Source organism: Lycium ferocissimum, chromosome 4 (genome assembly GCF_029784015.1).
Source record: "Lycium ferocissimum isolate CSIRO_LF1 chromosome 4, AGI_CSIRO_Lferr_CH_V1, whole genome shotgun sequence".
Taxonomy (NCBI): Eukaryota; Viridiplantae; Streptophyta; class Magnoliopsida; order Solanales; family Solanaceae; genus Lycium; species Lycium ferocissimum.
The window spans coordinates 42277560-42303599 of NC_081345.1; the positions used below are offsets into that span (position 1 = coordinate 42277560).

General features: G+C 35.9%; 3 protein-coding genes across 6 annotated transcripts; 1 reads left to right on the forward strand and 2 right to left on the reverse strand.

Moving 5' to 3' along the window:
- Positions 1–7072: 7072 nt before the first annotated feature.
- On the reverse strand, positions 7073–9736 carry LOC132053057 (transcription factor MTB3). 2 transcript variants are annotated; one of them, XM_059444867.1, is made up of 2 exons: positions 9575–9736; positions 7073–8712 (listed from the first exon to the last, which is right to left on the reverse strand). In XM_059444867.1, exon 2 carries the CDS (start codon positions 8675–8677, stop codon positions 7283–7285), a length of 1395 nt encoding a protein of 464 aa, XP_059300850.1. In that variant the 5' UTR covers positions 8678–8712; positions 9575–9736; the 3' UTR covers positions 7073–7282. The 2 variants fall into 2 exon arrangements, with proteins under 2 accessions (XP_059300850.1, XP_059300851.1); XM_059444868.1 differs by having other exon boundaries at positions 7073–8839.
- A 910-nt stretch (positions 9737–10646) lies between these two features.
- LOC132053058 (iron-sulfur protein required for NADH dehydrogenase, mitochondrial) lies at positions 10647–15979 on the forward strand. The gene is made up of 8 exons (XM_059444869.1): positions 10647–10894; positions 10980–11103; positions 12132–12254; positions 12382–12479; positions 12895–13021; positions 13711–13796; positions 14759–14884; positions 15241–15979. The coding sequence occupies exons 1-8, from the start codon at positions 10868–10870 to the stop codon at positions 15409–15411; spliced, it is 882 nt and encodes a 293-aa protein (XP_059300852.1). The 5' UTR covers positions 10647–10867; the 3' UTR covers positions 15412–15979.
- A 1232-nt stretch (positions 15980–17211) lies between these two features.
- LOC132053059 (flowering locus K homology domain-like) lies at positions 17212–25016 on the reverse strand. Of its 3 annotated transcripts, none has more exons than XM_059444870.1 (7): positions 24867–25016; positions 23315–23785; positions 20533–20782; positions 19662–19810; positions 19302–19577; positions 18861–19055; positions 17212–17645 (listed from the first exon to the last, which is right to left on the reverse strand). In XM_059444870.1, the coding sequence occupies exons 2-7, from the start codon at positions 23780–23782 to the stop codon at positions 17466–17468; spliced, it is 1518 nt and encodes a 505-aa protein (XP_059300853.1). In that variant the 5' UTR covers positions 23783–23785; positions 24867–25016; the 3' UTR covers positions 17212–17465. The 3 variants fall into 3 exon arrangements, with proteins under 3 accessions (XP_059300853.1, XP_059300854.1, XP_059300855.1); XM_059444871.1 differs by having other exon boundaries at positions 24863–25010; XM_059444872.1 differs by having other exon boundaries at positions 24883–24977.
- Positions 25017–26040: the final 1024 nt, after the last annotated feature.

Below are 26040 nucleotides of genomic sequence, written 5' to 3' on the forward strand. Positions count from 1 at the left end.
AACTTAGCTAGGTTAAGTCCTAGCAAAATGCTTACATGAAAGTGCCCTAGCAGAGATATCCTAGAAAAAATTACCTAGGAATGACAAAATCTTTCTTAGCTAAAATTTAGCTAAGAGCTTATTAGCTACGGAAGTTCGTTGCAATTTTCCTAGCTAAATTGGCGTTAGCTACGGATTTTCCCACTTTAGCTAGGATGTGTGTCTCTAGCTAAATGGCTGTTCTCTTGTAGTGACTTATACACTTTTTGCACCGTTATCGGAGCAAAACCAACACCAAAGGGGGGGCCACAAAGGGGGGGCCACTTCATTGCACATCCAACCAGCCCAAAAGCCCCAATTTTTAATGGTCAAAACTCAAAACTCCACGAATTTACAAATTAGTAAATTTACAATTAAAATGAGTTGGCACAATTAAATGAGCTGACACTATTTAATTGGCCACTTAATCCACGTAGAGACGATCGGTGTTGGTTTTGCTCCGATAACTGCAAAAAAGTGTCTAAGTGGAACGGGAATGACCCACCAAGTTGCCTTTCTAACGTAACAAGGGTCACTTGAAAGCTTCTCGGTCGAAAAAAGTACGATCACCGCTTGTCGTAATGGGTTTGGCCGGTATTAAATAAAAAGGGTTTCAAAATGAAATTAAAGTGACAAAGTCTCAAAAAATGTTTTATTAAAATAAAAGAGTCGTCACTTGATAATGAATTTAGTGTACCAAGTCACCAATTGAAATAAAATATCTCTTTTAAAATAATTTTGACTCCGAAAAGATTGATTTGCACAAATATTTCGGTTAAAAAAATTATGTTGGACGAGGAAAAAGTATTAGACATGCACCTCTTGAGTCCCGTAATTTTATCACAATTGGCTTTAATCATTAACTCTATTTGACTTTAAAAGATGAGTGCTAACTTAGACAAACTCATACACAAGCAAACATGCACACAAATAGACTCAAATTGTCCCCTCAAAGATAGAAAAAATTACTGATAAATAAACATAGACTAATCCTATTCTATACACCTTTAATCACCATTAGCTTTGCTTTTTATTTACAAGTACTCGGAGCATGTTCCAAATAAAAATCAACATAGCTTAAAGAGATAACTTTTCACCTCTGAAAAGGTACATATAATCAAGCATGCAGTGCCGCTCCTAAAATAATGCCAAGTATTACCTAATTATTCCTGTCTTTCTCCAAACTATGATCCTAAACATGTTCCTAGGCCTCATTTATTGAAACTGGGTTCTGAAAAATTATTTATATATATTCAGATTTTACTAGATTTCTTAACACAAATATAGAGTTAATTAGGCCAAAACTATTGGGTTCTATATAATTCATAGCTAGAACTCTAGCCGCTGCTCACTTGTGTTTATTTCATTGTGAAATCTGTTCTGTGATTGTGGATTAGTGCTGATGAATTGGTAAGTGTGAATTGTGGGTGCAATTGTGAAGAGTGTGTGTGTATTATATTGTGAGTGATATGTGTGTATGAAAAATGAAAATAAAACGTGAAGGCTGCTAAGTGATTGTATGTGGTGCTTGGCAAAGAAGAAAATTCCAGTGCACTGTGTGGGGCGTGTCTGTCTTGTTATTTTATACATTTCGTTTTCAATTCTTTTGTTTTGTTTTCTTAAATAGTACTGACTAATTTTATATTAAGAAAGTCAAATATTTAGACTATTATTTGAATATCACTAAGAAAAAAAAATACTAAAGTCAAATAGCTTATTTATAAAAAAATCTAAATTTGAAAATATATCTTCTATAAATTTTCTTTTTCTTTTCAAAATGTAAACAAAACTTGTATCCTAAAATGTGATTCCTTTTTTCTTTTTCTCTTTTTTTTTTTTTTTTTTTTTTTGGTGTTGTAGTTTAATTTTTCAATTTTCAAAAGTAAAACTTACTAAAAATAAATTCAAAATCAAAATGTCAATTTTTTTGGTAGGTAAATTAGACCTAAGAGAAACTTCTAAATGCTAAAATGGTGTGAAAACCAGGAAGAGTGAAAAATTTCGCGTCCTCAATCTAAAACTAAAGATATGTATAATGTATCAAAATAATTAGTGTATCTTGTGGTCTTAAATATATCAAATAGAATGTTGATATTAAAGACTTAAGAGGTAGTACTAAATATGAAAAATGATATTCTTTTTTAAACATATTAAAAAAGAAAGTAAGACACATGAATTGAAATAGAAGGAGAGTAACACAAACTTATAGTCCATCTCCCAAAAAAAAAAAAACAATGTTTGGCTTGAATGTGTTGAGATATAACTAGTTACTATGATCAAAGTCTTTCTTCAAGTATAATTGAGCCTGAGTGGTAGAACTGAATGGGACGTCCTATTTCCTAAAAGAAGAAATGGGTTGGGTATGAATTAAATGGGTGGATTTTTAAAAGAATTGGGTATTTAAAATTGTGGGTGGGTATTTGGTAGAGCTTGCCACATGTTCTTCCGTCAAAATTAAGGACAACTTTGTGTCAAAGTATAATGAGGGATATATTTGGACCGAAAATATAACGAGGGATATATTTAAACTATTTTTGATAGTATAGGAGTATACTTTAACCCTTTTCAGTTTTTAGAAAGTTAGGAAGCAACTCTACCGTTGAGTTTATAGAGGTGTTTACTAAATACACAAACTATGAAAGGCGGTTAGTCAATAATATCCTTTCGCTGAAAAATCATATTTGTGTAAATAGAATAGCATTAATATATATAATCTTGCATACATATGTATTCAATTATATATATTAGATTCATTAGTGAAATTCCTGATTTTGCCGCCGAATGAATTCCTCCATATAATAATTTTTACTCGTATTTTTTCCGTCTCGTTTTTCTGGATATTTGAATTACCAAATTGGCGCGTATTCAATGAGTCGCATCACTTATTTGATTACTTCCTCCTCTTACCAAGTATGTGACCCATTCAATTCTCAAATTTTCTTTGTATAAGCCCATAACAGTCAATAGTCAAAATCATTTAAACGAAAAAAACAGTCCAAGTCCTAATAACACCTAAAAAGGTTCAAGTCCTATTATAACAAAAGCATATTGATAACAAACGTATAAGAGCCTGTTTGGATTGGCTTATTTTAGGTCTTTTAAGCCAAAAATAGCTTTTAAGTATTTTTTTTGTAGTGTTTGGCTAAAATAAAAAAGTGTTTTTAAGCACTTGTCTTTAAGCTAAAACAACAAAAATAAGCCAAAAGTCATAAGTTAAAATTACTAACTTATGATAAGTCAAAAGCCATAAGTCCATCCAACAAAATTAAGAATGAATCCTCAAAATACGTAACACTTTTTAGCTTATGCGTGTGAGAAATTATAAGTCTATGGTTAAAAAGGTGAGTGACTTCAAACTTTTTATTTATTTTTTATTAGACAAATTCATTTCCTATATAAGTTCCTATGTAACTCTAAACGGTCAATGGTCAGAGCTTCCACCAACAAGAAAACTTGCTCCCAGAACAAAGACTTGATAGTTTGTAGAAGACAAAAAACTTGTTTAGTTTCAGATTTCATGTGTATAAATACACATACTTGTTTCACAATGACACATCAATCTTTCTCATCATCCTCATTTTAATACAATTGTGCAACAATAATATTAACTAAAACTTTAGAAATCAGCAGCTCTCTAATAGTATCATGAAACCATTCCTCCTATTTCTTCTTGTTCTTGTTATTTCAAAGATTGAAACAAGTGAAGCTACAAGAACTCTTGATGAAACTCATCTTCTATTGCCATCTTTGCAAACCCGCTCTCCAGTTAAGACTCCATCACCCAATCCAGGAACCGGCGTCAGTGTGAATATGGCAAGCACGATTACTGAAAGAAACTTTGTCGGTCGTAAAAAAGTTGTTTTTGCTCCTCCTCCTCCTTCTAATAATGCATACCCTCATAATAAAACTCATCTTCTATTGCCATCTTTGAAAACTCGTCCTCCAGTTAAGACTCCATCACCCAATCCAGGAACCGGTGCCAGTGTGAATATGGCAAGCACGATTACTGAAAGAAACTTTGTCGGTCGTAAAAAAGTTGTTTTTGCTCCTCCTCCTCCTCCTAATAATGCATACCCTCATGATAAAACTCATCTTCTATTACCATCTTTGAAAACTCGTCCTCCAGTTAAGACTCAATCACCCAATTCAGAACCCACACAGAATACGGCAAGCACGATTACCGAAAGAAACTTTTCGTTGCCAAAAAAGTTGTTTTTGCTCCTCCTCCTCCTTCTGATAATGCATACCCTCATGATAAAACTCATCTTCTATTACCATCTTTGAAAACTCGTCCTCCAGTTAAGACTCCATCACCCAATCCAGGAACCGGCGCTAGTGTGAATATGGCAAGCACGATTACTGAAAGAAACTTTGTCGGCCGTAAAAAAGTTATTTTTGCTCCTCCTCCTCCTAATAATGCATACCCTCATGATAAAACTCATCTTCTATTACCATCTTTGAAAACTCGTCCTCCGGTTAAGACTCCATCACCCAATCCAGGAACCGGCGCCAGTGTGAATATGGCAAGCACGATTACGGAAAGAAACTTTGTCGGCCGTAAAAAAGTTGTTTTTAGTCCTCCTCCTCCTTCTAATAATGCACACCCTCATGATAAAACTCATCTTCTATTACCATCTTTGAAAACCCGTCCTCCAGTTAAGACTCCAACACCCAATCCAAGAACTGAGGCCAGCGTGAATATGGCAAGCAGAGTTACTGAAAGGAACTTTGCTGGCCGTAAAGAAGTTGTTTTTCCTCCTCCCCCTCCTTCTACTAATGCATACCCTCTTTATGAAACTCATATTCTATTACCATCTTTGAAAACCCATCATCCAGTTAAGACTCCAACACCCAATCCAGAACCGAGGCTGGCAGAATATGGCAAGCGGTTGCGAAAGAAACTTTTTGTAGTAAAAAAATTGTTTTTGCTCCTCCTACTACTAATGCATACCCCTCAAAATAATGTCCTGTGTCAATTGCTGCTACTCAAAAATAAGCTTATCATTTTTTAAACCAAGAACTCATTTGTAATATTATTCAATAAATTCATACACCTAACAAAGAATAAATCAAGGCTTACATTCTAATTGTGCCGGTAAAGATCTCACACACAATAGGTGTAGATTCCATTCTTACTATCGTTTTATTTTATATTCTTTTTGTACATGTTACCGTACACCATAATTGGTGTATGGCACAAGATACAGCATGCTTGGACAGTTTGTTGGTATGGTGGACAAATAGAAAAATGTTGATCAATTGTCTCTGTTTTTAGATATTTGGAATTTATTGACATGATAAAGCGCCTTTCGTTTCTTCAATCAATGCCAGTGCTGCATAATCATAAAATGCAATTTGAACTCTAGTTTGACGAAAGTCATATAATTTAGTCAAAAAATTGCGCAGCCCTTCTTTTAGGGTGGTCTTTAAATATTGTCCCTCATATTTGTGATCTTTAAGTTTTGCCCTTCGTTTGAAAAATGGCCTTATACCTGAGGTTCTGAGTTCGAACCCCCGCTCATGCGTAAATTAAAAAAAAAAAAAATCGCAAGGCAAGGCTTGAGTCGCGTGTGTGCCGGACCCGGCATACACTTGTTAAGGAATAACTAAAGTTATGCGACCGCAAGAAGCCTTGTGGCGGGCAAACTTTTAGTTAAGCCTTAACTAAAAGTCCGTTCTATAAAGCGTAATTTTTCCCAAGACATATTTAGTTATGCCTTGGGGCCAGTACTTTTTAAGTTAAGATAACTAAAAGTATGCCCATAAGACATAATTTTTCTATAAGACATAGACTTTGCCTTATAAGGCAAACTTTTGAATTATGCCTTTAAAAGTTCATTATAGGCGGACTTTTAGCTAAGGCATAACTAAGATGCCCCCAAGCGCAACTTTTCCTTAAGGCATAAACTTTGCCTTATAAGTCGGAACTTATAGTTATGCCGGGTCCGGCATACACGCGACTCAAGCCTTGCATTGTGAATTTTTTTTTAATTTATGCCTGAGCAGGGGCTCGAACCCAGAACCTCATAATTTCTACGCGAAGCTCAGAATTGCAACGCATAGGGCAAAAATTAAAGACTAACATTTTGAGGGACAAAAACTAAAGACCATCCCAAAGGAAGGGCAATCCTGCAAATTGATTTAGTTTGGCCAATCAGTCAGGCCTCGGAGGCTTTTGCAAGGGTCCATAATTGTCAAGTCCATTGGGCCTCACTGTTTTAAAAAACATGGTCAAGCCCAAAATTAAGATACTCCAATTCATGGAAAATGTTGTTGTATTGGAAATGATTGGTTGTGGTTGATATTCTACAGCACCAGGTCATGCACAACTATGGAAAGGGCTTCTTGTTTAGGAAGCGAATAAGCAGTCGATGCTTCAGTATTTTGCTCGGACTCTTCAAAAATGTCACCAGGGTGGTGCATTTGAAGAATCCGAGCAACATATTGCTTCGTGTTTGTTGTAAAGATGCATGTGAAGCCTTACATCAGCAAGATCACAGGAACTACAATGTATAGTGATTATAGAATGGACTAATTCCAGATTCATTCCATTAATTAGTAAAGGAACAAGAAGATATGATATGAACTCTCAAAATATAATGCAGACACTCATATACACAAATCATCAACGAAAGTACGATAATCTGACCATTCTCATGATAACTCAGTTAACAAGAACTAACTTGCATTAACTACAATGTATAGTGATTATAGAATGGACTAATTCCAGCTTCATTCCATCAATTGGTAAAGCAACAAGAAGATAAGATATAAACTCTCAAAACATAATGCAAACTGAAACAAGCTAGACATTGACACTCATACACAAATCGACGAAAGTACAATAATCTGACCATTCTCATGATAAACCAGTTAACAAGATTTTTTTTTTTTTTTATAAGGTAAAAGTATTATTAAAAGAAAGGTATCAAGAATTAACTTGCATTAACTACAAACAACATAAATAGCATAATTAACCTCATGTTGAAACACCTAAATCAGTCGGGAAGAGCTCCTGCCAGTTTTTCCTTCAAATTCACAGAGCAGACGTGACTCTCACAAAACTTACATATATGATTATTATCTTTTTCAAAAACTTACATATATGATTATAAAGTCTGCAAAGTCTTAAGGCAAACTCACAAGCTAGGCATTGATGATCTGGCCAGTTTGATACTGATCACCAGTTTAATGTGAAACGGCTTGTATTTTCCTACAATTAACATACATAGCATGATTAGACCTTATTCTCTAAACGCCTAAATCATTTAGATAGAGCAGCTGTCAGCTTTTCCTTCAAATCCTCAGCAGCAGGACCAGGAGCTCGTATAGAGAATGTGTGGACAAGTTCACCATTTTCTGTTAACGAGACATTGGATTCTTGTGCAATTACTTGATGTTCCTGAAATGTCTTCAAAACTCTAGAAACTGGGTGAGCATTCAAAGGGCAGCCTACTCTTACAACTGCATCATCTTGTCTCTGATGAAAATCAATCTCTGGGAGAACCTGCTGCTTTTGCTTGTCATTTACCATCTCCTTCTCAGCATCTAAAACCCTAATTCTCGCCTGGAGATCTGTGATATAAGCAATTGCATCTCCAAGCAGCGACGCTTTATCCATCTTTGAGATATTCGGAACAACTGCTCTTAAAGCATAAAATCTCTGGTTAAGCTTCTCACGTCTTTGCCTCTCTGCTTCAACATGATTCAATGCTTCTTCCCTCCCGTTCGCAGGCTTTCTGCCCCTCTTTCTCGGTTTCCGTTCATCTAATTCTTCCTTGTAAAGTTTCCCTTCACCTTCATCACTTCGATACCCGTTTGATGAGTTTCCATAAACTTGAGAACTACCTAGTGCTGCTTGTACTTCGTAAGAATCCGAAGGAAAATCTTCTTCCACCTTTGGAGAAAAATTTATGCTGATGGGACCTGACTTAGTGCCACCGAGACTGAGTTCCCGACCGAATATCTTTGGAAACGCTTTCGGCTGTGGAGGATTAGATACCACCACAGATGTTTTGACCATCTGAATCAAATTCTGATCTTCCGGAATGGACTTTAAAGAACCAAGCTCCACGACCCCGGATTTCAGCGGAATGAAAACTAGTGTCTCAAATTGAGCCAACTTTGCTAGATAAGATCTTGATTGGAAATGTTCTAAGCAACCTTTTAAATCAGAAACCCATATTGATCTAGCAGAATTAAATGATTGAGAAGGACTAGAAGGCTTATCAAATGGGAAGATATAATACATTGATGTGAGATAAAAAACCTCTACGTCCGAAACAGTATCCAACTTGGCAGCAATATTATCATCTTCCGACCCTCCAAAGCAAGTGTGTACCTTTTGAAGAACCATTTTTTTCTTGTTTCCATCTTCAGTTTGCCCCGTCTTTGCTTCTCTGCAATGTCCATCACCCCATATTAAAGCTGATTTTCCTGATTTCGACTTTGCAACTTGCCAATAGATTGCATAAGTGAAATCAGACCCCTCAACGATCTTGCAAAGCGCCTGTTGTACTCCCAAATCCCCCCTTGATGAAGTAAATTCTGTCAGCATGTGATTTGTAGCTGACCAGGAGAAAAATTCTACCGCTTCGCCGCCTAATATCCCCTCCATGATAGCCTTATCCTCTCCTTTCAAAAAAAGTTTCTCTCCCATTTTGAGCCACTCAAAGATCCCCAATTGAAAAACACCTGAAAATTTATCCTCACTAATTTGATTCCTCAATTCAAATCCAATGCCTAAATCAACCCAAATCTTGATGGAATACTATGACAGAGCACTCCCAGAATAATTAAAGATCTCTGGCAAAAGCAAACCCTAAAAAAAAAAAAAAAAAAAAAAATCCATTCTCAAAACGTTCAATTTTTTACCCAAAAAAAAAAACCACAAATTCAAGAATTCGAATCAGTGGGATCAGAGGAAAAAAATCCACAAAGAGAAAACAGATAATTGTTGAACAAAAGGGGCACTTTATTAGCAAAGAGAAAAACAGAAAAGCTGTAAAAAATTGGGACTTTGGTAATCCAGTAGCAAGATTCACCTCTAAAGTCACCACCAATTACAAGAAGTTGAATATCAGTTGAACCCTAGAAAAAATCAGTTCTCAAAAAGTTCAATTTTTTAACCCCAAAAAAGCTACAAATTCAAGAATTTGAGTATCAGTTGAACCATATGAGAAAACCCACAAAGAGAAAAGCAGTTAATTCCTACAAAGGGCACTTCTATTATTAGCAATGAGAAAAACCCTTTAAAAATGGGAACTTTGGTTATCCAATAGCAAGATTCACCTCTAAAATATACCCTTCAAACCTTTACCATTGAGAGCTGATATATATAAGCTTTGTACCCTTCAGCCCATACAAAAAACCCTAGAAAAAATCAATTCTCAAAAAGTTCAAATTTTTATCCCAAAAAAACCACAATTCAAGAATTTGAACATCAGTTGAACCATATCCACAAAGATGAGAAAAACAGTTAATTCCTACAAAAGGAGAAATGGGGAATATAAACAAGTTGAAGAAAGCAAATTGGATATTGAAAGTAAAAAGCTACCTGAAGGTGAAATGAAGATGGTGATAGGTGCATGTATTTTGAAGAAAGATTGCTCTCGTTTTTCATGTGGACTTCATCAGACACCTTGTGTTCAAAATTTAGATCTGAATCACACACTAAAGTATTATAAATACGGTAGCAGTATTTAATTAGGGTATACAGTGAGTATTTTATTTTTGGGTGGATTACGTGCACCTTTTATTGCCAAAAGAAAGTTCTTCTTCTTCTTTTTTATGTGTGTGATTTAAGAAAAATGATATAATTATATTTTAGGTCATTAATTTTGAAATAGTAGATTCTTGTCCTACTCTTCTTCTTTTTTATTTTTGTCCGAGAAATACTATTATGTTATATTTCACAAAAAAATCGTATAAGGAACGAAAGATCTCAATATCATAATTTCATATTTATGTGAAATTGAAATTCCATCTTAGCGGCGTTGATCTATTGATACAAAAAAAGGGGTGTGTCCCTTGCATAGATCACTTCGCTACTTGCATCACATGCTCTCGAGTCTCGAGATAGAGCTCTTCCTCGCATTTTATTAAATGCAGAACGCTTCGTATATCAAACTGTCTTGTTTATGTGTGCAAATAAATAAATAAATCAATTTAGGACAAAAGGAAAAAAAATCCTTAAAATCATTGAAGTCTAAACTAAAATAGCAGTGGAATTGTGATAATGTGTTAGATGCTATTTATACAAGATTATGCAAGATGATTCGTTACTTGGAGGAGGATGTGGGAAAGAATGGCCGTAGTAGTAACGTAGCGGGTCCACCATGGGCCTTCTGAGTGGCACCGTGTGGTATTAGCCAATTAGCCATAGTCCAGTGCACTATAGTTATAGTCGTAGCCTGAATTGACCCGTAAGAGACCTAATTGAATCATTGAAAAGCTGTTTCTTTTGACTTTAGTTTGTTTGATATAGTCACGATTAATAAACGGAAAACGCTTTTATTATCTTGATTTAGTACTTAAACAAATTATGAAAAAATAATTTTACCTTGGACAGATTGAATTATGTAGATCAAATTGATCAGTACGTCTTTACTCTTTTTCTTTCCCGTCTTATATTCCTCTTTTCTTCCAATTTAATTAACTTCCTCCTTTCTTTTTCTTTTTCTTATTCTTTTTTTTTTTCTACTGTACTTTTTAGGCGTAAGTTAGCCACGGGTGGATCAACTCTTGAAGTCAATCCTTTGTTGTCGGACCAAAATCTCGGATTTAATTTAACGTTGTTCCAACTTCTTTCCTAGGTTTCCTTTCTTCACTGTCCCAACAAGTTTCAATCATGAACCGTTTCTTGAAAAATTTCACTGTGAGTGATTTATTTACTTGTAAAATTTTCAAAGGTCTCATTTTTAACCAAGAAATTGATATTTTGGTCTGATTTTCTCTTGCAGCTTGGTGGGGTTAGGGAGTTTTCTATGCAAAATGGGAATACCCAAAGCCTAAAAATAGAAGGGATTAAAGATATAATAGCAGTTGCCTCTGGGAAAGGTGGTGTTGGCAAGTCCACTACTGCTGGTACTACTACTACTAATTCTCTCTCTCCGTTTTGTTTTTAAATTGTAGAATAGGTTAATCTTATGAAATGAACCTGAATAAAGTGGAAAATTGTAGAGGTAACTCTACTAAGAATAGATTTCTTTTTCTTTTTTTTTTTTTGTTGTTGTTGCTGTTAGTACACTTAGTTTTGTGATGCCAAAAGTTCAGGAGTTGCTGATTGAATTAGAGAAGATGACTAATTCAGCTCAGGAAAGCATAAATTTTTTAAACACTTAGGGTGTGTTTGGTATGAAGGAAAATGTTTCACACGACAAGATGTTTTCTTGGAAAATATTTTCCTGCAAAATTAGTGGATTTCTTACTTATTTTTTGGTGTTTAGTAAGTAAGCAGAAAATTTATCCCAGAAATATTTTATATAATTTAGGCAAACACTATGGGGTTGGGGTGCGGGGTGGAGGGTAGGAGTGTGGGGGTGGTGGGAATGGGGGCTATTTGGGGGGGGGGGGGGGTGTTGAAGCATGGGGAGCAGATAACTATTGTGGAATGCCACTTATGGAACTTGTTTTTCCCACTTCCGTTAGGGGAGTCATTTTCCCAAAAATGTTTTGGGAGAGAATGGAAGAGGGAAGAAGAAGTAATGAGCTAAAATTGACTGTGTTCATTCATGTCTTAGCATTAACATGTGAGTGTATTTATACAAATTGGAGCAATTGATAGCTATTAAAGGAAGTTATTGAATGGCTATCTAACCCACATGCTAACTCTAGCAAATTGAAAATGAAAGCTAGATTTTTTATGTATCATATTGCATTCGAACTGATGCTTGAGATATTTATAGTGGAAACGTTGATCACTCTTTTCTTTCCTATGGTTTATGATATTGAATTTAACTATCTGATATTGAATTTAACTATGTGTGATGATTTTGAACATTAAATAAAGCTCCATATATATGATGTACCAATAGTATATTTTGCGTTGGATACTGATTTTAATTTGTTTCCCTGTAATTGTTTGCTGATCAATGACCATGTTTGGTATGCAGTTAATTTGGCTGTTTCACTTGCCAAAAGGTGTCAACTTAAAGTTGGGTTGTTGGACGCGGATATTTATGGGCCTTCAATCCCTTTGATGATGCGACTTCAGGGAAAGCCGGAACTGAGCAACAGTGATGCTTTAACTACCTTCATTTTTAGCATCAACATGCCCTATCCTCTCAGATAGTAGTGTTATTGTTTATCTCTAGTTTTTGTTATTCTTTCTGGTCTTGCTTGCTTATCATGTTATTTGGGCAGATAGGAAGATGATTCCAATTGATAGCTATGGAGTTAAGTGTATATCAATTGGGTCTCTTGTAGACGAAAGGGAAGCAATTGTGTGGAGAGGGCCTATGGTATGCTTCTGCCTACAAATGATGACTAATATTATAGAATTTAGCACATTTAGGGTCGTTGGGTTGCTCGTTAGGAAATGAATTATTCATGCATTAAAACTGGCATAATTAATAATATCATGTTTGGTAGCTTTTCAGTTGCTTTGTATAAAATTTAACACATCACATGCGGTGTTTGGTTTATTATTATAAATAAAACACGTATCAGTTATGTATCAATTTATGTATTATTTTTGCAGGGTAAAAGATGGAATAACTAATACATGAATAACTAAATCCTGCATAAGTCTAACCAGAAACCAAACGACCCCCTAAGATTATAAATTGAGTGAAAGATTTGAATGCTTGATAAGACACTTTGAGGCGGTAGAATTTAATTGTCTAAATCCAATTACACTCGGATGTACACTTGCAGGTAATGAAAGCCCTTGAACAGTTGACGAGGGGAGTTGACTGGGGGATCCTAGATGTTCTTGTGATAGATATGCCTCCTGGTACCGGTGATGCTCAGATATCTATTTCCCAAAGGCTACAATTATCAGGTATCTTGAGGATTTTTGGATGTACTTCTAAAAGAATTCGATATTGGAAATATAACATGAGGATGAACCTATTGCATCATGTTTAATTTGATGTCAAAAAGCACTAGAAAAAAAATTATTGTGCACCCATGAAGGGAAAATTGAATATATCCAGGTGTAATCAGAACGACGACCTCCACTTTCACAGCCATTAAGTTTCTAAATGTTGAGTCTGGCAATTGAGGATTTTCCACGCTGGTGGGCTTTAGATTGGATTGAGTGAATTTAGGCTCATATAATGCATTATCATACTGGTTCATTAAGATTGAGTTTTAACATTTTATACAACCAAGATCAGCTGTGATTTACTTCTAATCTAGTTGAAGGAAATTCCAGCTGCAAATATCATCATCCTTTCAGTATCTTTTTTCTTATTCTGTTTGAAAGTTTCTCGTTTTCTTAGCATCAATTTTCGTCCAATTTGAGAAGATTACGGTAAACACGAGGCTGTCATTTAACATATGTAGTTTTCTGTTGTTATAGACCCGTGCCCTTCTAATAAACATTTGCTTAACATCTTAATTCATTATACAACATTGTGCTATCAAATTACTTCTGTTCTCACGCATTCAGGATTAATTATATGGTGAGCTTTCTTTCGTGCTAATTTTTTGCGCATTATTATTCAAATCACTTGACTATGCTGGCAGGAGGGTTGATTGTTTCGACTCCTCAAGATGTTGCTTTACTGGATGCTCGCAAAGGGGTTAAAATGTTCTCCAAAGTTAATGTTCCGGTATGATCCTTACTGAGCTTGCTGCTTAAGAGCTTATGTGTCTGTAGAAGCGCTGCTTCATTTTTTAAAGGTTTTTGACATTCTATACTTAACCCCCACCCCCACCCCAAAGAAAAGAAGAACGCGAGAGTAGGATCAAATGAGGGGGCGGTGAGACATGATCTGTGACTCTCTTTTCGGTTAGTTATGAAGTGTATAAATATGAACCCCCGGATAAATTTTGAAGGAGTATGTGGCTTATTAGGTATATCTCTCATAAATAGTGAGTTACTGAATAAATAGCCGTCCACCCCTTTATCCTAAGAATTACAACCATTTCAAGGTGGAAATTATTGTCTTAAATAAATTCTGTAAAATCTATAGTGTTATATATGATGTTTGGGTTTTACTGGAATATATATTTCTAGTGCTTTACGCTCCTCTTCATCTTGCTGATGCGGAATCTAATAGAGAACAAAGAAATGTTACCTTGATCTAGTTGATGATGGCTCCTGTATATCAGATGAATGTTCAATGTTATCAGAAGCCAAAATCTTCATTTTTGAAACTGCACCTTATCCATGGGCAAAGGAAAGAGTTGAGTGAATTTGATTGTATGGAAAGACTGATATCATGAACCTAAACAAAGGCTCCCTTTCCCCAGAAGCTTTAAAAAAAACAAGAGGGATAACATAAGGACTAATAAAAACGGAGCACAGTCATAACAATGTTGACGCTGTTACTTCTTTGAACTGGAACAATGTTGATACTGTGACTGTGAGAAAAATCTCAGACTAACATTAGTAGTTGAAGCTGGATTCAGAAGATTAAATGCTGTTTCCTTAATTCTTGTTATCGCTACCAACCTGACGTACGCATAGAAAGGTATTAGAATAGGTGTACATTGAGATATCGTAAAGATGCATGCTGTAGCTTAATGCTTCTATGATATAGTTATAATTAAACAGTTTTACTTACCACAGATATTGGGAATTTTGGAGAATATGAGCTACTTTAAATGCCCAAAATGCAATGAATCATCCTATATCTTTGGTCAAGGAGGAGCTCGTAAAACAGCTGAGGAGATGGGTCTGAAATTTCTTGGTGAGGTATGTCACTAATTCTCCTTGAATACAAACACTCATGGGCCATTACTATTAGGTGCTGCTGCCCCTCCCCCCACCCACCCCCACAAAAAAAATCTTTTCATACGTCTCTATTTTAATTATGCCTACAGAAGCATTCTGTATACACTTCTAGAAAATTTTCAATGAAAGGGCCCTTAGAAATGATCCTATCATATTTTCCCTCCTGCTTCTATGTTTCCCTCCTTTATGGCCATTTCTTTTCTGTTGTCAAAATCTCTATGCATTTTATTGAGATATGATTAAATTACCGATACATTTTCTGAACTTCAATTTTCTCCATAAATGCTGTTTTAATTGATGTGCTTTTCCCTTGGTAGATACCACTTGAGGTGGAGATCAGAAGTGGTTCTGATGAAGGTGTTCCCATTGTTATGTCCAAGCCTGATTCTGTAATCTCTGAAGTATACTGCGATGTGGCTGAAAGAGTTGTCATGAGGCTTGAAGAGGTAGATAAGGAGCAACATTTCAGGCCAGATATATCTCTTTAAATGTGTCAGTCATGATTTCCGCCAACTTGAGTGTAATTGTAACCATTAGAATCCGCCCCTTTCTAAAGGAAAATCTAGTTGGCTCTGGATATAGAGCATGAGTGAAAGCACATTTAAGCTAACAAGAGTTCAAGGAAATCCATTATTGAGAGAAGTGGTAATCTCATCGTGCTGCCTGGGAGGGAGCAATCTTGTGAACTATCATTCTGGCCTAATAGCAAGTTATCGCTCAAGAATTAACACAAACTGAAAGTTGCAGGAATGACTATGTATCCCTTTTTAGAATTGAACTCATCATCTTCAATTTGAAAAGATGATATACATATGATGAACATAGCTGTGGATTGACTTTATTAACCATTGTCATCCTTCTAGGAAGAAAAAGAAAAGAGAAGGTCCTAGATTTTTCCTGTATTGAACTTTTTATCTTTTAATTTTTCCATATTGGATGCTGCTTGTATTTGTTAGTTGGATTAGATGGTTCAATTCTGTGGTGGTTTTAGTTTGGCGAACTTGATTCCATCTTTTCGGTCGAGCTGTAAGAGTAAATCTTATGTTTTTCTTTTTCTTTTTAGTGTTGGATCAAGATTCTCTTTTTTGGTTCACTTCAATCCAATGGGATCATTATTTTTTGTCACATCTCAAAAGTCAAAACTGTGTTACTTTTTTGAGGGAAGAAAAAAAAAAATTATAGATTGTATATTTTAACTTTTTATGTCTTCCAATGGTGCTCCTAATTGTCAGTGTCCCGCAAGGGTGGTTCAGTTGGTTTGAGCATGGAACTTCCCAATGGGAGGTTTCAAGTGCGACAACTGGCGTTTGCCTTCTGAGACAAGCTCGTTACACGGGGCTTGCCTAGTGCTGTTTAACTCTCTTGTGTGGTTTGCGAACTATTACATAAAAGCGAGATTTATTCTATACGCACTCAAAAGATAGTAGTTGCGGGTTCCTTCGTCAACCAAAAAAATTGTTGGTGTAATTAGTTGGTGCGGTAGGTTGTTTTGAACTGGTCTAGGATGCCGTGTGTAATGCAGGTTTAGTAAAGAAACGAGTAAAGACGTTAACCTTTTACGTCATTCCAGAAATGAGTGGTTTTTTCCTTCAAGAAATGAGTGATCATTTACCATAATTGTTCTTGACAAAACCGAGGTAGAACGAGCACACGAAGCAAAAACTAAAAAGCAATGAAGAATCAAGATTAAACTTCAATGTTAATCGATTCTCTAACTAGGAAGCGCAACAGAAGCATCAAGCCTGTGAAAACCAACTTTCAAACCTCAAAGCAATTGCCAAGAAAGGTCAATAAGGATGGCAGTGTTAAGAATTAAACGAGAAATGCTGCTTTCAGAAGGATATAGAGATATTTAGGTAAATATAAAACTTACTTCAAACCTCACTCAAGTAACTATAGAGCATTAAACAAGGGCTGAAATTTGCAAAAGCAATGGAATATAGTACTGAAAACAAATTGCCTAATCTATCAATGGAATATAGTACTGAAAACAAATTGCCTAATCTATCAATCTCATCAAAGAGGGCAGTCATGAAGATCGTAAATACTTGTTGGAAACCAAGGCTGCTATTATACAAATCTGAACGGAGGCTAATAATGTACAAATTTCCTGGAAGCGAAGGACAGTCTCAGATTTTAACATATGCTAGTTTGGGACTATGCAATCAAGGAAATGGAAATATTGCTCCAAGCAGATTTAAACAATGCTGTTTGTAAAAGATCCCAAGAATTTAATAGAAATTCCCGGCGTACCAAAAAAAAAAAAAAAAAAAGAGAAGCACCTAGCATTAGTTTTTGAATTTGATCTCACTAGTCATATTGGTCAAAGAGTATGCCGTCTAATTAAGAAATGTGATGGCACGGTTGAGAATGCAGAAGACCGGAAATTAAACACGACTAAACAGATTACAAAAAGGCAACCAGCAATTCACTTCTCAACTACTAGAAATCGTGATACAGCCAACTAACGAGCTAAAATTTCCCAGCAGCTGAGGACTCATTGGTTCTTGTGCTAAGCAGGTGCGACTTGTTTGGATATCCTTTAATAGCCGTAGCTGCCTCCATAAACAGAACCATAATCTGCAGCTGGCGCATAACCACCTTGACCAGTGGCAGTGGATGAAGAGTACACAGGACCCTGAGAAGGATACGGATTATAACCTTGGGAAGGTGGTCCAGCAGCAGTATTCTGCATTGCGCTGGTAGCATCGGCGATGGAATTCTGCACCAATAAGAATAAGGGAAGTCAGAAATCTCAGTAGTAAGACGAACAGCATTTTAATAATAATTCAGCCTTTTGACACTTTAATTGTTTTCATAACTAGATAGTGCATTGCAAACAAGATCACACTTCCCTTAGAGAAGAAATAGAATATCACAGAGTCAGATTCTCACTAATAACTGCTGAATCTCATTAATCCACAGACCCCAATATCAAAATGAATATATTCAATATTTTATCTGCTGCTCTGTGTCCACATTGAACGTCATGTTGTGAATTAGCCGAGCATTCTAGGCAGGAATATTGTTTATCAAGGAATTATTCGATTTTTAGGGAGGGACATGAACTACCTAACAGTCATAAAAAATAAAGGGTAAGTTACTGGTGATCGTTAAGCATCCACTTTCATTTGTTTGAAAATGGAAGCATGAAATTGTTTAATACTAGAGAAGTGGAAACAGGGAAGGCCGCTGCACCAACAAGACCACTCCATTTACATTGTGCTTCCGTGAAGGAAAGCAGAACTCGTGCGGCAAAAGCAAACCTCCTCTTTTTTGCCCCAGGGCTTTGCTATACTGGTAAGAGCATGTCACATGCTCGCATCTTCTACAAAGCCTTGTTAAGTGGAGAAAGGTAAAGGGGCAGACCCTTATCCACAGAGTTTCGAATACTGCACCACTGAGACTAAGGGATTTCTTGGTTACCAACCCAAAAAAAAAAACTCATTCGGGGGAGAGAGTGGGGGTGGTGGTGTTTTTGTGCCGTGCCCGCAGCAAACTTACATACAATAGAAGATGCAAAAGTCCAGCGCAGAAGGGCATCTAAATGATAAACCAAGGAGCAAGCTATATTTACACTAATCAACCACATCAAACATGTCAGCTTTTCCATGCAGAAAAGTGACTTTCTACCTTACAGAGGAATACACATAGTAATGATATGTTTGCAACTATCTTAAAACTGCAAAACTTCAGTGTAAAGAGTGTTAATCAACAGCTTTCTTCAAATGAATACATTGACAGCATGACTAATATTACCCAGAAATAGCAGTACTACTAGATTCAACGGAAGAGCAAGTAGAAATGCAGTAACCAATTCGTCAATCACTACCACACATGCACACACAATCATAAGAACATTGACTACTATTAAACGTCAGTTGAAGTTCAATAATAAAAATGATCAGAAAATTCACAATACTGTAAAAGATAATACCTGAATTAATTGTTGTGCTGTTTGGACTTGTGATGCAGACCCATTTATCTCAACAGTCATCTCACCAGGAACACCCCTTGTTTCCTGTACTGCAATAGTTGCACCACTGGTCCGGCGAATATAACTAATATTTGAACCTGAAGCCCCAATAACAGCATCGGCATATGACAAAGGAATTTGTATGTTTTGTGTGACCTTCATAGGAAAAAAGGAAATGAAAAAACAAGGAGCAAAAATAGATATTTGTTATTGGAGGAATGTACATAAACAAAAACAAAAAGAAATCATTGTAATCGACAAAAGATACTACTTAAGGATGCAAGATTCTAATAACATGCAACATATCTGAGTTGATGTTCATGCTAATCTTGTGTAGCATAGTTTGTGCACTACAATATCAGCACCAGAATACTCAGCAGGTTAAAGAAGAAGAAAGTGCACCTTTGAAACAATGGATTGTTGTGGTTGCGCATTTCCATGAGCTCCCACTGAAGCATCTCTGCCATAAGCAGGGGGGCCCTGATGTGGTGGCTTATCTAGAGGCATGTCTCGGGGAAAGTAATTGTCAAATTGACGTGGAGGTGGCATATACTGATGGTTGGCTCCAAATCCAGGCCCCCCAGCACTCATGGGAAAACTGGATGGAGGTGGACCCCAAGGTTGGGTAGGTCCGGGCGGGGGCATATTCTGGTGAGCATGACCATTTGGCATTTGCATCTGAGCAGAAGAAAATATGAAATGTGTTCTCTAACGAAATGTTGCATAAGATCCTAAATTTTTTAAAACCAATAGTATGCTTACTAGTTTCTCAAATACTCCAATCACACTGCGATCAACTAAAAATTTCCTTAGTTGAGCTGCAATCATTTCGACTGCTTTATGCACGCCTGCTGGCTCCCCTTGTATCTCAACAATACTATCATCAGGCAAGGCAAAAACGGGGAGATGCTCTGTAGAAAAGATTGCAATCAAACATCAAATTACAGTTCCAGGAGGACAAACGGATAGCAACAGATCAAAATAAAGATAACAAAAACTTGAGAACACACGACCAAAATAAAGATAATAAAAAACTTGAGAACACATGACTCTTGCTACCATTAAGTCACAACACAGCAGTGTATACTCAGCTATTGAGCTTTTGCAAAGTCCAAAGTGGATCTTTCAATGATTGTTATGTGTTTCAAAGGTAAAAATCATAATTCAAAAAGGAAACTAAACTAAGTGAGGACCCAAAACCTAGTCATTAGTTACATCTGTTTCCAGAGTGCTTCCATTCCTTGAGAGAAAATACAATATAACTAGAGGGACATAAATACTCGCACTGTCTTTTCGTTTTTGGAAGGGGCAAACATGCATAAGAATTTTGATCTCTACGATTTTCCGCTCTTATTTGGGTGAGTTGGGATGGAGAGGATATCCCACTACAGAGAGTTAGGATATGATGACCGGTTTCCAAGATACAAATGCGTCGATCATTTTGAATTAGTGATGCATTTATATGCTTAATGACCATACTGGCAGTTGAAAAGGAGAACTGCCAGCGAAAGCCCCATATATCATCAAATTTAAGTCAACAGCATTACACGGTTGTTTAGGACAGCAAGCAACAGAACCAGTAAATTCTCAAGGAAATAACAGAAGAAAAGACATTGAAAATTAAGAGAATCACCTCCTCCAAGGACTCGAATAGTGCAACGAGATTCATCTTGAATAGACTTAACAGTTGCACCCTGCTTTCCAATCAGGATTGCAGCCTGTGTAGCAGCCACAAGTAGTCTAGTAGAAGCTGGTCTCCCAGCACCAGAAGAAGTATTGGCAGACTCATGATCCACATCAATAATCCGCTTATGGACCTTTAAAAGGCCATCCATAGCAGGCGGAATGGAGAGGCTAGGCTCTTCCTTAGCAGATATCATCACCTGCAATGGAAAAGAATGAACAATTCAAGGCCAGCACAAAAGAGTTATAAATGAATGCCATAACTTCCAACAACTCACATCACACCAAACATACCTAGTGCCAAGAATGTTTTTGGCTTAGACTAGAATCATAGTAAATAAAACAGAATGCAGAATCAATGCATATACTTGTCAACAGATATGCTTATAATAGATTGGACGTATGAAACACAAAATACCAAGACAGACGAGTGAATTAGCACACACTCACAGATATAAGCAAGCGCAAGTATATTATTGATTGAAAATGGAACAGCAGTTACGAGATAATCTATCATTCCTTGGAAAAGGATGCAGTGACAATGTCTGTACCTTATTCATGATATAAGTGTGCATTCAAATCCACTATTACTCAGGGTCATAATATGAGGAGCTACTTAGAAACAAATCATTACTTTCTCAATTTACTAGCAAAAGCCTGAAACATTTTATCTGGGAGAGAGGCTATGAAAGACCCTTGGCTCAAAGAAAGGATAAGTGAGGAAAGAAGAGAAAAGAAGAGAAAACAGAAGGAACAGAAACTTTATACCAAAATCCTCTTGGAAATTTCTGTAAACGACTAAGATACAAACAATCCCAAGAGCCCACTTGTGGGACTACTCTGGGCATGTTGTTGTTGACTAAGATACAAACAATGTAATCTCTGCACCTAGCTGGCTAGCTGCTAGCTCTAACTCTTTATTATTTCTTTTTCTTTTGTGGGGGCAGGGGGCAGATAAGGAAAAAAGAATCAATTAAATTGTCGAGGCATTTTGCGCTGGTAAAGAGTTGTCCATCTCTATCTCCTTAGTGTCATCTCAACTTCTTTTTTATAGACATTTGATGGCCCATCAGCTTAGCTAGAGTGTAGGAATGCCATTTATACGTTTGATGGATTCCTACATCTGTATGAGCAACTGTCCACATTTATACAACTGAAGAGTGCCTATAAATATGCGAAGTCAACAGCATACCTCTTTAAGCCTTTTAAGTATTATTATGTGTAAGACTCTTCTATAAAGACTAAATGTCATCTTATTCAAGAGCATTTTGCAGTAGCTCCATAGAAAACAGAGAAGCAATAGTTGGATCTCAGTGGACATAGTAAGTTAGAATATAACACTACTAGCAGATTTCAGGAAATTGTTATTTAATTGAAACATTAGATTCCTACTCAGTTAATATTCCTTTTTACCTATTTTGTTGTTAATTTCCCAGCATGTACACACTAGTTTAAAAGTATTAAAATGTTTTATTCTGTTAATTATGTACTGCAAATTGTTTGCTATACAAAACTTCCTCTTTTACGGAACTTAACACCTTCTGGCAAGATACCAACCGACCAAGTTTTGAAGTTACCAGACAGTGCAATCTTCTGGGTACTGATGTCCGAATAAGGTAATTCTGACAGATTGTCAGAAGGACTTCCAGCACTTGTAATGCTCAATGCTGATGGCTGCAGTCCAGATCTTTGGTTCTTCTAGTATAAGCCACTTTAATATGGGCAAACCTGCACACACTCATGTTGGTTATGATGATATAGAAATGCCCTCAGATCGTGTTGGTTGTTTGATGGATTGATTTTTACCAACATCCAACAAGTTAGTTATACTTCAAGATTTATTAGTTTATTTTTATCAACTTACATCTTTTTATGAGAATGGAATTGTTTATCGACTTATTTTTAACAGTTCCCTTTCATTTTTCACAACAATTATTGTTAACCTTTAATGAGTATATCATGTAAGTTCGACCCACTATTGTACCATTTTTATTTGACATTTAAGTCGGCCCCCATAACATCTAAAACGTAAAGAATTACAGAAGGTGTAGGTAATAGAATGAGCTAAATATAGCATACTTAGAGCAGGTTGCTAGAACCATAAAACTCCAAAAAGAGAACTACTCTCCATAAGAGAGAGCAGCTTCAACTTTGGACATCTTTATGACCACTTGAAGATCAACTTGAGCAGCAAGCCAAGAGCTAATTTAAGTGGAGGTTTTTAATTTTAACTCCAAACAACAAAAAATCACAATACTCCTGCATGAATTGAGGGATATAAACTGGAACGAGCATGTATTTTAATACTTTTCAATGGCTGAATGGTTGGAATATATGGAAGTGCCCAAAAAGATTTAACAAAAGCAGCACAGAAATAAATTGAGAAGTTCAGTTTTCTGAACCATCAGCATCCAAAACAAAAAAAATAGTGGTACTCAGGCCACCTTGCCCGCAGTTCGACTAATATACTGGTAACAGCTATCTCTATCCACCACGGCTTAGATAACAACAAATCACATAGCGTTTTTTGAACAACAAGGACTTGAACCCTGGTATCCCATGGTCCATCCCAACTTCATCGACCGGTAGACCACACACATCCATCTCCATCAGTTGAAATATTCAAGGCAATAGTCACATTATCACAAGTGCATAACATGATACTTAGACAATAGCACTCCACGTAGTTATGTAACCATAAAAGTTAATAACAAGATATAGCAGCAACTCACAGCTCTTTCTGTAGTACCAGGAGGACCATCGAGGATCTTAATGCGAGCTTTTGTTTCTTCACAGGTTCTTTTTATATACTCTCCTTTGCGGCCAATGATACCACCAACCTTCTGAGAAGGAACTAACATTCTGAAGACATTTTCTCCAGGCCAACCAGGCCATTTTTTTTCCTCACCACCTCCTGAACCATTTTCAGCAACTTGTACTTCTTCTGGTTCTGATTTTAGCGCATGTCCCTGAAGGGACTCAACATGTACCTCCTCTTGTTCCAACTTTATTGGATCTCCCTGAAGGAATGCAACTTGTACCTCTTCTGGTTCATATTTTACTTCTTCTAAAGGCAAGTTCTGTTGTGCATTGTCCATTTCCTGAATATTCTCCATGTTATGTGCATCCTCTGCACCCTGCACATTGTCTGCGTCATACACATTACCAAGGTCGTGTTCCTGATAGCTTTCATCTGCCATTTTCTGGAAAAGAAAACCAATATCAGCTATTAGAACATAACCAAAGAATGTGAAATAGATCAAACAACTGTCGACCCTTTAAATTTCCCGAGGAAGTTGACATATCCAAAAGCTAACATCACATACTAGTTTGTCTTTGTTGTTCCAAAAGATCACAATTGCTTAATTGTAGAAAATAGAAGCCTTTAAAAAAGGAAAAGTTGGGCCCAACTAGAGAAAAAGTCCTCACTAGCTTGCTGAGGAAGCTCAGAGAACAGACTAATAACTTGAACCAATGAAAAGCCCCCAGATTCTAAATGAATTATTATAATCATCCCGCTCCAAATAGAATGATAGAATAAAAAACCAGCAGTGAACACCCAAGGGTGTGGCCTAGTGGTCAATGAAGTGGGGGGTTGAGCACCATGAGGTCTCGGGTTTAATTCCAACAGAGACAAAACACTAAGTGATTTCTTCCCATTTGTTCTAGCCTTGGTGGACAGAGTCACCTGATACCTGTTGCTGGTGGGGGTCTCAGTTACCCGTGGAATTACTCGAGGTGCGCAAGCTGGCCACGGTTATCAAAAAACAAAACTACAGTGAAGCATCTAAATATAGGTGTGAAGTCGGACATGATTTCTTTTTCCAAAAATGAACTTTCAAACGTAAAATCTACATTAAGTTGCTATAAAATCAGTGAATTTTCATAATCAAAATATATAAGAAATATTTCAAAAAAAAAAAAAACATAGCAAACAAATTTTAACTCAGTAAAAGTTAAGATGGAGAGAGCACATACTTCCTATTTTCGAATTACATTATATCGCTAATTAAGTTGATAAAGCTGTAAGGAAAAAGTGACTAAACCCTAATAGATCTAGAAACTTCATAGCCTCCAGAATTTACTTCATATTTTACTCCAATTATTCTGTAACTAAATACATCTCTAGCCCAAGTATAAACACACACAAGGCTTAAACACCCAATTATAAAGATAGCGAAAAAATGGGGAAAAAGTGTACCAAGGGATATTAAAATCTAATTATGAAACTGAGGGAGAATTAAGCGATTATTTAAGATTAAAAATAGTTAAAATCATACTTACATGAATGAAGAGATACCAAAATCAGAGCGGGAGCTGCGAATGTTATGAAAGCAAGGGCGGGATATTAGACTAACCACTAGGTTTTGTTCAGGCCATCTTTGGATAATTTCCTCTTGGTCCCTCTACTTGTTCTATTCATATTTTGCCCTACTAAAGTAAGGGAAAATTGTAGTTATGACCTTTTACTTTGCAAAACTGTCAATTATGTCGCACGAACATTGTTGCAGATTCTTATGTTCGTAAGACTTGTATTATTAGACCTTTAAATTAGTACTAGTGTGTTTGTAATATATAATAAATAAATAAATAGTGCTCTCTTCATGTATTTTCATGGGGATTAAATCATTTTATTTTATTTTCAAATCGAACATCAACTTTTGAGTCTTAACTTATTTGAAACATAAAATTTTATGTATCTAAAAATTATGTAAATATAATAAAAAATGAAAAATTTAGTGATAAATAAAAAGAAAAAAATTATACTCGCGATATATGAGCCCGTTTGAATTGGCTTATGAGTTGTCAAACCAGCTTATAAGTCATTTTTAACTTATTTGGGTATTTAGTAAAATAGAAAACAGCCTAAATTAAGTTAAAAAGTGCTTAAAATAAGTCAAAATCAAGAAGTTGCTTAAATCCAACTTTTTTTTTTTTAAAAAAGTGTTTTATTTGGATACTAACAACTTTCTCTTTTATCTCTTATTATTAATTCTAATACTACCCTTACTTCTAAAACCCTTTAAGCACTTTTATCTAAATATGTAACTTATTATTTATAAAATAACTTTCAGCACTTAAAAATATTTTAAATATTTATGCTTAAAAGTCAGTTTTTTCATCTAATTCATACGGGCTCATAGTAATGTAACATTAACATTAACATAACATATAAAATAAAGATCAGTTCCTCGGGCTTTGAAGCAAACTTGTAAAGTATGCGTCAATCAAACTTTGCCATATTGTACATAATTAGTACCTTTTGTCTCGAAGATTGTGGAATTTGCCTATTATTGTAAACATCTTTAAGGAAAAATGCTCAGCTAATAAACTAAGAAACAGATAGCCGTAGTCGTGAATGTAATTACTAGTCTTTGTGATGAATGAAATGTGGCAACAACTAACTCGCTTTGTTCAATTCAATTAGTTGACATTTTACATGAGGACTGATAAGTAA

Coding starts and splice junctions, on each gene's coding strand:
- LOC132053057 (XM_059444867.1), bottom strand. CDS start 8,677: ATGGGAGAGAAACTTTTTTTGAAAGGAGAGGATAAGGCTATCATGGAG.
- LOC132053058 (XM_059444869.1), top strand. CDS start 10,868: ATGAACCGTTTCTTGAAAAATTTCACT. Junction 10,895..10,979: donor GTTTCTTGAAAAATTTCACT/GTGAGTGATTTA, acceptor TTTCTCTTGCAG/CTTGGTGGGGTTAGGGAGTT. Junction 14,885..15,240: donor GTCTGAAATTTCTTGGTGAG/GTATGTCACTAA, acceptor TTCCCTTGGTAG/ATACCACTTGAGGTGGAGAT.
- LOC132053059 (XM_059444870.1), bottom strand. CDS start 23,782: ATGGCAGATGAAAGCTATCAGGAACACGACCTTGGTAATGTGTATGAC. Junction 20,783..23,314: donor CTGGTACTACAGAAAGAGCT/GTGAGTTGCTGC, acceptor TTTCCATTGCAG/GTGATGATATCTGCTAAGGA. Junction 19,811..20,532: donor TATTCGAGTCCTTGGAGGAG/GTGATTCTCTTA, acceptor TCTTTTCTACAG/AGCATCTCCCCGTTTTTGCC.